Raw genomic sequence first — 10,828 nt, forward strand, 5'->3', positions numbered from 1 at the left:
GCCCTTTCTGTCTCTTGGGCTAATACTTTTCTTGTGTCTTTGGTGTTCTTCATTCTCCTTTACCCCAGGTGGTTGGGACCAACTGATGCATCTTATATGGCCACTTGCAAGCTCTTAAGACCCAAAACGCCACTCACCAAAGTAGGATGCATAACATTTTCTTAAATCAATTGGCACAATGTAGCTCTTAAAGATAACGTCCTACATCCTACTTTGGTAAGTATCGTCTGGGGTCTTAAAAGCTTGTTTGCGAGCAGCCATCTAAGATACAACTATTGGTCTCTTCCAGTCCAGAGCCAAAGTAGAGTGGGGAAAAAAAAAAAACAAACGAAAGACTCAAGGGAGCAATTAATCCAATGGACTAATGGACTACATGAACCACAGCCTACACAACCCCAAGACCAGAAGAATTAGATGGTGCCTGGCTACCACTAACGACTGCTCTGACTAGGATCACAACAGAGGGTCCTGGACAGAACAGGAGAAAAATGTAGAACAAAAAATCAAATTCACAAAAAAGACTAGACTTACCAGTCTGACAGAGAGTGGAGGAACCCCTGAGACTATGGCCCTAAGACACCCTTCTGAATTGGAATTGAAGCAAATCCCAGAGAACACCTTCCAGCCAAAGAATAGACAAGCCCATAAAATAAACACTAACAGCCAAGAGGAACATGATCCTTAGAACAATCAATTATAACAGATCGAAAAGGCAATATTTGCCCAAAAGCAAAGATGAGAAGGCAGGAAGGGGCAGAAAATCAGGATGAAAGGAAATCAGGAAGCCAGGGCACAAATGGGGAGAGTAATGACACACCGGGGGGATGAAGCCAAGGCTGTGAAATACTTTATGTACAAACTATGGAACGGGAATCTAATTTGCCCTGTAAATTTTCACCTAATGTACACACTTGAGAGTGGGCATGTGCACGCGTGTGTGCGTGCGCGCGCGTGCCTGCGCGCACACACACACACACTAACCTCTATGCCTGCAGTTATAATCCCATTTGGGAATGGGTTGTCTTTGTTAACGAGACAGAATTAGTGTGGGGTATGTCTTGGGTCAATCTCTTTTGAGATGTAAAAGAGATTAAACAAGCAAGCTAGCAGGCAGAGATGGGGAAGGAAAGATGCCAAGCCACATGAAGATTGCCCAGGAGCAGAAGCTCAGAAGAGACAAGGACCTTCCTCCAGAGCCAACACAGAGAGAAAGCCTTCCCCTAGAGCCGGTGCCCTGAATTCGACTTCTATCCTCTTCATCTGTGAGAAAATAAATTTCTGTGTGTTAAAGCCATCTATTTATGCTATTTGTTACAGCAGCACTGGATAATGAAGACAGAATTTGGTACTGAGAAGTGAGGGTGCTGCTCTCACGAATACCTACAATGTGGAAATGTTTTTGGAATTGAGTAAAGGGTGGAGGCTGGAAGAGTTTTAAGGTGCCTAATAGTAAAAGCCTAGACTGCCTTGAAGAGACTGTTGGTAGAATTATGGACATCAAAGGCCAATTCTGGTGAGGGTTCAAAAGGAAGAGAGGAGAGCTGTAGAGGAAGTCTCTATCATCTTAGAAAACAGAATACTTATGTATGGTGCCAGCAACAGAATGTTGCTGGAAATGTGGACATTAAAAGTGCTTCATGGAGGCCTTAAAAGAACATGATGAATATGTGACTGGACAATGGAGGAAGGGTGATACTTTTTATGCAGTGGCAAAGAACTTGTCTGAATTATGTTCAAATATTTGATGGAAGGTAGAACTTGTAAGTGATGAACTTGGATATCTAGCTGAGATTCCTAAGCAAGATCTTGAAGGGGCTGTGTGGTTTTTCCTTGCCGCTTATAGTAAAATGAGAAAAGAGATGAACTTAAAAATGAACTGTGCAAAATAAAACAGAACTTAAAAGACTTAGAAAATTCTGTCATACAAACTAAGGGCATGCGTCCTAGAAGGTTTACCAAGGATGTGGCTACACAATCTTTCAGTAAAGAGATTAAGCCTGTGACTGATGGATCTAACCAACTACCACAGCAGAAAACCCATGAGCTTAGCGTGAAGGGGACAGAGAAAAGAACGAAAGGCAAGAAGGCTGTCTACCTCTTGGAATTCTACAGGCAGAAAACAGGCTGAGGAGATACATCTGTTGTCTTCCAAAAAAAAACAAGGACCATCCCTGAAGCAACTCAGAGATCAGCAAAAATATCCGGAAGGAGCACGGGAAGCAGGGCTTTCTTGATTTCAGACGGTGGGGTCACAGCCTTCTAGGTTTCAAAGAGTTGGATCTTCGCCAACTTGGTTCTGGAGTGTCGCGCTGCTGCTAAGGTGTGCCAGGGAGATGAGACCGCCGCCCAAAGCTGAGGGGGTGGGGTCACCACTCAGATGGACTAGGAGAACGGGGCTTCCCAAAGTGGAGGGAGCAGAGTTGCTGTCCTAGTGGGCCTGGAAGGTGGAGCTGAAGCCCAGGGCAGAGGGGTCTCCATGCAGAATCCAGAGGGCGTGGCCACCACCCAGCATCTGGAGGGCAGGGCTACTGTCCAGATGGTCTCCGATAACAGAGGATTATTTTCAAGCCTTGAGAGCTAATATATTCTGCTGGGTTTTGGACTTGCTTGGTGCTCCATTATCCCTTCTTTCCCTCCAATTTCTCCCATTTGTAATGGAATGTCTACCTTGTGCCTGTTCCACCACTGTACTTTGGAAACAGATAATTTGTATTCTAGATTTCACAGGTTCCCAGATGAGAGGAATTTTGTCCCAGGATGGAACATGCCTAAAATCTCACCCATATTTGATTTAGATGATTCAGAAGATGGGATTTTGGACTTGGAGTTGATTTAAAACTTTTGGGATGATGTGATGGGGTGAATGTGTTTTGCATATGGCAAGGACATGAATTTTGGGGGGCCAAAGGGTGGAATGTTATGGATTGAGCTGTGTCCCCCAAAAATATCTGTTGTAAATTCTAACCTCTATGCCTGCGGTTATAATCCCATTTGGGAATAGGCTGTCCTTGTTATGTTAATGAGACAGGATCACTATAGGGTTTGTCTTGAGTCAGTCTCTTTTTGAGATAGAAATGAGATTAAACAAGCAAGCGAGTGAGCAGAGATAGGGTAAGACAGATGCTAAGACACATGGAAACCTCCAAGAAACCAGGAAGCAGAAGCTGAAGAGACAAGGACCCTCCTCCAGAGCCAACAGAGAGAAAAAGCCTTCCCCTAGCGCCAGCACCCTGAATTCAGACTTCTAGCCTCCTAAATTGTGAAAAAATAATTCTGTTCGTTAAAGCCACCCATTTATAGTATTTCTGTTATAGCAGCACTAACATACTAAGTACTTAGGCTCTTTTTTTCCTGCCTCTCCTTAGAAGCAGCTGCATAGCCCTTCTTTAATTATTAAGTGACAGAAAAGCCTCATATTTTATGGGACTGCATAAACTAAGACTTTTCTTATTTTCACAGAATACTCAAGACACATACACCAATAAATGACATTTACTTCTCAATTAGAATAATATAGACAACCATATTTCAAGGACTACAAATGTTTAATTAAAACATACCCAGACCTCATAATTTTGATTTTTGTCTCAGTAGTTTCTCAAATAGTACACTGACATTGGTATGTATTCTTCTTTTTTTTTTTTGGGGGGGGGTGGAGTATATTCTTAATAAGTAGATTATTTTCAAGTTCCTTTTAAAGGATTGAGAAATATGTTTTATGGTTAGCTACTTCATAGTACATGGTTTGTTGAATATGATGTAGCCATTCCAAGTGTAAAGCATGAGAAATCTTTAAATTATGTTAAATAAAGAAAACGGGTTATGAAATTTGATGTACACTATGAGTACATCTATGTCACAACATAAGTGTAAGGATAAAAAATTAAAAAAGGTATGCTGTTGTTAGTTGCTGTTGAGTTGATTCTGACTCATGGCGATCCCATGTGTATCAGAGTAGAACTGGGCTTCATAGGGTTTTCAAGGCTGTGACCTTCTGGAAGCAGATTGCCAGGCCCATCTTCCTCGGCACCTCTGGGTGGGTTCAAACCACCACCTTTCAGCTAGTAGTCAAGTGCTTGACTTTTCTGTACCACCCAGGGACTCCAAAAAAGGTGCAGGCAAGGAAAAAGAGTGGTGGTTTTTGGGAGGCCAGATTATGGGTGAAAGGATAGTCCTTACCCTTCATACTCTTCAGCACTGCTGTGATGTCTCCGGAAGAATTAAACACAAAAGCAAACAGATGACATCCTGCAACACTGTCAGTCCCCAAGTGCCAAGAGCACCCAGCCTGGGACTCACCTCTGCAGCCACAGCTCTTTCATGGACCTCTTCATAATTCTCTTTGCTTTTCTTTATGCGCTCTTCCAGTTTCGCTTTCTCATTTGCAAATGGGTTTCTGCAAATATTAAAGGGGGAAAAAAAAAAACTTCTTAAAAAAAATTCAGCCCATGAGATCATAAAGGCTGAAGGCTGGTTGGCTTTGGAATCATGCCCCAAAAAGCCTTACATAACATCTGGTAGAGTGACTCCGTGCCTAATAGTTTACCATACAGCACACAGACTCACAGGTCCTCTTTGCTCTAACAGTGATCAGAGAAGAAAGTGAGAATCTGGTGGGGACGCTGAGAGACACGCGAGGGCCCAGCACCGGTTCACTTCTTGGTCAGGATGGTGAAGTGCAATCCGACTACGTTAACAAACTTTATAAAACAGCCCTCCTCCTTCGACCCAGTAATTCTATTTTGACGCTATACTACCAGGAAATACTCCAAAGGAAAAAAGTAACCTCTACCAAGTTGTTCATAGCAACACTTTTACAAGGAGCTACAAAGTGGAAATAAAACAAAACGTTCCACAGAGGGGCGGTTAAAAAAGGTGGCCATGGGCCACGACGTGAACGGAAATGTGTATGTTGTTGTTGGTAGGTGCCCTCGTGTTACGGCGACCCCATACGCGCAGAGTAGAACTGCTCCATAGGGTTTTCAAGGCTGTGACCTTTCAGAAGCAGATCACCAGGTCTGTCTTCTGAGGCGCCTCTGGGTGGGTTCGAACTGCTACTTTCAGCTAGCAGTTGACTGTTTAACTATTTGTACCACCCAGGGACTCCCTGGAAATGTGTACATGGGACAATACTAAGTGAGAAAAACAAAACAACTGCTTAACACTGAATATACTGGTTACCTGTACGTGAAAACATGTTATTTCCTTTAACAAAGGTTGAACTGAAACTTATTATAGGTTCATAATAAAAATTCTTTAATGAACCTATAGTTGTGGAACAACAAGATGTGACAAACTACCATTGTAGCTTAAGACTCTTATTTCAAGTAACAGAAAAAAGTTTTTAAAACACATTTTAGTTTCAAGTTAATTCAAGAAAAAAATAAAAAGGAGTAATATAGACAATAATAAGTTCAGGATTTTTTATACTGAGAAAATGTGAAATAAAAGCAGGAACCTCACAAAATAAAAAAAAAAATATTTAAAGAAAATAGAAACTTGCCCACATAATTATTAAAAATTAACAGAAAAGCAGCAATATATTTATATATATAGAAGTCTATAGTGTGCTTGTGCCTATGGTATTAAAATTATAGTAAGATATTAAAAATTAATTTAAGCTTAATTTGCCTGATTTCAAGGGACTCATCCAGATGTAATCCATGTTCCTCATCCTTTTCATCATTTTTCTGGGTACACCTATAAAACCATAATCACCAAATTTTAATTAAATTTCAAAGATTGTTTCAAACATGATACCACAGTGAATTCCACCCATATCCATGCAAACAATTCTTAAATGCTTTACAAGTTTCTACATTTTGCTTCATTTCTAGTATTATTATCTAAATAGGTAAAGAATTTCGGGTCATTTCTTGGAATATACATGCAAGTTTCCCTGACACCTGGAGGACACATCACCTTTTTCTTCCCTCTAAGCCACATGCTTACAGTGTAAGCCAACCTATCCCAGCCCTCTTCCTGGAGCATCTCAAGATGGTTACAACTTGAGACAAAGAACATAGGTGTTATGGGAACCATCATTAGCATAACCAGTGGTTCTCATTCAAAATGAAAATAGCTTTCTAGTCTTTCAAACAGAACTCAAAGTCCACTTAAAACACACAAACAAACTCTGTTAACATTTTGAAACGAAGTACGTAACTCTTTGATTCTTAAACAATCCCATACACAAGACTGCTCTGTCTCTTCTTCCACACTCTCTGGGGATGCCTTTTCAAAGTCATCTCTACTTGCCACAAATCTGAAGTTTCTATTGTTGGAAACTTATGGACAAGTTTAAATGCCATTTTACTTCTGTAAAACATTTCCTCCCTCCTCTAAATACCCAATACTAGGTGGCTCTTTTATGGAATTTCTGCTTTCTTTCATAGTTACCTGTGCTTTGAATCATCCCACCAATCATGAACTCTTTATGTCCTATTTATTTCTCAATGAATACTAAGTGGGATCTAAGGGTAGAAACATCAAAGAAATCATTCCTCGTATCTTTTGTGCTTCCCTAAGAAAGAGATCCAAAACGTTTTATGATTTTACTTAAAATTTAAATGTAAAACTTTAGCTCTAAAACATTTATTTGGAAAGTGCAAAAAACATAGAGAAGCCTATGGCTTATCTTTAACTTGTGACAGAAAAAGGCAAAGAAATACATTAATAAAGTGAAAAAAATCATGAAAGTGTATCCCTCAAAAAAATGGTTAATTTTCATGCTAGCACAGAAAAAAATTCTTTCTTCTGAATTGAGGATATAAAATATACATATAAGTATAAATAACCCTGCATTTTTTAATAACTTACAATGATTTATGACTGGATATGCTCAAATACTCAGAGGTGCCAAGCTTTACAAACATTACAGTTTCCATAATTGTGTTCTGTTAATTAATTACTCTGAGCAAAATCAAAACAACATGCCACAGGCGTGAACACACTAAGCTGGTGTTTTGTATTCCCTCATTCTTCTAAGGACCGCCTAAAAGTTTTCCAAATGTAATCCCGGCAAGACTCAGAGTGAAAGTCAACTGATCACTTGGCATGGCGAAAGGAAAAAACACAACGTCCTGGAAAGGTGAGTGTGGTCCTATGGCCCCCAACGAACCAGGCCTCCCATTATTCATGCCTTTGTACAGTCCCCAGCTCTTGAAGCTGAGCCAGGGCTGCAACGTGTTTCAAGCAACAGAACGTGGCGGAAGCGATGGTGTGCAGTTCTGGGTCTGAACCTTAAGAAGGCCTGGCAGTTTTCCCATCTGTACTCTTGGGAGCCCACAGCTGCCACATAAGAAGTCTGACTACCATGCCAGAGACCACATGGAGAGACCATATAGAGAAAAGTCCCATCTGTAGGCCACACGGAGAGAAATACAGGCACAGCCACCCCAGCATCCCGGCTGAGCCCATTCGCCAGGTGAATGCAGCCACAGGAGGGACCACTGGCAAGACCAGCAGAACTGCTCAGACGACCTGAGCCCAGATTGCAGGATCGTGAGTAAATAAAACAGCAGTTAATTTCAGCAGTAGAAAACTGATACAGTTCAGCCAAGGAATCACACAATGCATTACCGTTCAGGGGAGAGGGAGTTAGAAATGGATCATGGAAGAGCTTAAAACAAACTCAGCCCATGTTATGGATTGAACTGTGTCCCCAACAATATATGTTGGAAATCCTAACCCCTATACCTGTGGATGTATTCCCATTTAGGAACAGGAGTTTTTTTTGTAATGTTAATAAGGCCATGTCAGTGCAGGGTATGAGAGAAACAAAAAGAGCAGATTAGGCACAGAAGCAAGCAAGCACAGGTGGGGGGAAGATAGATGCCGCCACATGAAGATCTCCAAGGAACCCAGGAACAGAAGCTGAAAAGAGACAAGGAGCTCCCCCAGAGCGACACAGAAAAAGCCTTTCCCTAGAGCTGGTGCCCTGAATTTGGACTTCTAGCCTCCTGAACTGTGAGAAAATCAATCTGTTGCTAAAGCTACCAACTTGTGGTGTTTCTGTTACAGCAGCACTAAGAGACTAAGATAGAATTTGGTATTGGGAGTGGGGTGGTGCTCTAACAGATCCCTAAAATGTGGAAGTGGTTTTGGAATTGGCTAATGGTAGAAGCTGGAGGAATTCTGATGTGCTTCATACTAAGGCCCTAGTTTGCCTTGAACAGACTGTTGGTAGAATTATGGACATTTAGGGCAATTCTGATGAGAGCGCAGAAAGAATTGAGAGCTCCGATGAGAGCTTCTATCGCCATGAACAGAATGCTGCTAGAAATGTGGATGTTACATGTGCTCTGATGAGGCTTTAAAGCAAATGATGAACATGTGATTGGACACTGGAGGGAAGGTGATGCTTTTTATGCAGTGGCAAAGAACTTGTCTGAATAATGTTCAAATGCCTGGTGGAAGGTAGAACTTGTAAGTGATGAACTTGGATATCTGACTCAGGAGATTTCTAAGCAAGATCTTAAAGGGGCAGCATGGCTTCTCCTTGTTGCTTATAGCAAAATGCAGGAGGAAAAAGACAGACTTAAAAATAAATGGTACAAAATGAAACCAGAACTTAAAAGATTTGGAAAACTATGTTGTACAAACTAAGGAAAAGTGTCCTGGAAAAACTTTTACCAAGGGTGTGACTACTCAATCTTTTATTCAAGAGATTAAGCCTGTGACTGATGGGATCTATTCAGCCACGGCAGCAGAAAGGGACAGAGACAGCACAAAATGACGGAAAGGGCCTCCCTCCTGGAATTCTACAGGGAGGAGATAGGCCAATGGAGCAACTCAGCTGCAAATATCTGTTGTCCTCAAAGAAAAGGAAGGTACCATCCTGGGAACAGTTTGGCGATCAGCAGAACTACTGGAGGGACCATAGTGGGCTGGGCTACCTCCATTTCAAAGGGTGGAACCACTGCCGTTTCAAAGGGTGGGAAAACTGCCTCCTAGGTTTCAAAGAGTCAGAGCTCCACCACCTTGGTTCTGGAGTGTGGGGCTGCCATTTAGGTGGGCCAAAAGGATGGGGCTACCACCCAAAGCTGAGGGGGTAGAGCTGCCATACCCAAGGACCAGGAGAATGGAAGCACCCGGCCGAGGGAATGGGGTCACCACTCAGATGGACTAGGAGAGTGGGGCCCGCCCAAAGCTGAGGCAGCAGAGTTGCTATCCCAGTGGGCCTTGAAGGTAAGTGGGATTCACGTCCAGGGCTGAGGGACCTCCATCCAGAAACAGGAGAGCATGGCCAACACCCAGAGTCTGGAGGGCAGGTCATCGCCCAGATGGTCCCAAAGAACAGAGGATTATTTTTAGCTTTGAGAGCTAATGTAATTTGTTTTGCTGGGTTTTGGACTTGTTTGGTGCCCATGAACCCTTCTTTCCTTCCAGTTTCTACCATTTGTAATGGAAACATCTATCTTGTGCCTACCCCACCACTGTACTTTGGAAGCAAATAACTTGTATTCTAGTTACAGGTTCACAGATGGAGAGGAATTTTGCCCCAGGATGGAACATACCCCAAAGTCATACTTGATATAGATGATTTAGAAGATGAGATTTTGGACTTAAAGTTGATGGTGGAATGAGATAAGACTTTTGAGATGATGTGATAGGGTCAATGTGTTTTCTACGTAGGAAGGACATGAATTTTGGAGGGTCAACAGGTAGACTGCTATGGACTGAACTGTGTCCCCCAAAATTATGCATTGTAAATCCTAATCCCTATACCTGTGGATGTAATTTCATTTGGGAATAGGGGTTTCTTTGTTCTATTAATGAGGCCTTATCAGTGTAGGGTGTGTTTTAAGCCAATCACTTTTGAGTTATAAAAAAGAGCAGATTAGGCACAGAAGCAAGCAAGCACAGATGGGGGAAGAAGATGCTGCCACATGAAGATCTCCAAGGAACTCAGGAACAGGAGCTGAAAAGAGACAAGGAGCTCCCCCGAGAGCCGACAGAGAAAAAGCCTGTCCCTAGAGCCGGTGCCCTGAATTCAGACTTCTAGCCTCTTAAACTGTGAGAAAATACATTTCTGTTTGTTAAGCCACCCACCCACCCACCAAATAATTGTGGTATTTCTGTTATAGCAACCCTAGATAAATAAGACAGGCCACTTGACAATTATACCCAGGTTCTGTATACAGTACCATGCCCTTCACATTATAGGATCAAACTTAGTAATTTAAAGATTCAGGATGAAAATAGTTACAAGTTAGATAATCATCCCAGAATCTTAGTGCTGAAAAGAACCTCAGCTCTACATTAACCCTCATTTTACAGATAAGGAAAATGAGGGCCAAGGGTAATGGTCAAAGTAAGAGGTGGTGTCAGGACTAGAAAGAATCAGTTCTTTATTGATTCTCAGTCCCAGGCTACTCCAATTTTTATATAATTTATCTTAAAACACGGTTAAGTTTAGAAAAAAATTTTAGGTGAGTTTTAAAAATGAGATAAAAACAGCATGAAAGCAGTATCAGAAACACTATCTGTAGATTCTCACTTTGCTTCATATAGTTTGAAAATAAGTATCAGAAATGTTAAAATGACCCCCCCGCCAAAAAAATTCCAAAATCTTTTTCTTAAACACAAGAACAACTGTCGCCTCTCGACTGTTACTTACGTTTCACTGGCAATGGAAAGCCTTCTGACTTTCTTCTTCAGGGCTTTTACTTTTTCCTGGGTTTCTTTTTTCTCTTGTTGCCATTTTTTAGTTTCTTTTTCCAAATCCTGGATGAACCACTCTAATTCCGTCTTTGAGACCTAAAGACATTTTAGAAAGTACTTAAATGAATGGCAAGATTTACTAAAAAAAAACAAAAAAACAAAA

The 10,828-nt window shown here is 41.5% G+C and overlaps 1 protein-coding gene across 1 annotated transcript in view; it reads right to left on the bottom strand.

The window, feature by feature from the left end:
• The window catches only part of TTC3 (tetratricopeptide repeat domain 3), a 62,965-nt gene that overhangs the window by 8,094 nt on the left and 44,043 nt on the right, over positions 1–10,828 (bottom strand). The window contains 2 exon segments of the mRNA XM_023724418.1: positions 4,300–4,396; positions 5,632–5,700. Coding sequence (XP_023580186.1) covers positions 4,300–4,396; positions 5,632–5,700 — 166 coding nt within the window.

The sequence above is a fragment of the Trichechus manatus genome, unplaced genomic scaffold (genome assembly GCF_000243295.1).
Source record: "Trichechus manatus latirostris isolate Lorelei unplaced genomic scaffold, TriManLat1.0 scaffold00245, whole genome shotgun sequence".
Lineage (NCBI taxonomy): Eukaryota > Metazoa > Chordata > Mammalia > Sirenia > Trichechidae > Trichechus > Trichechus manatus.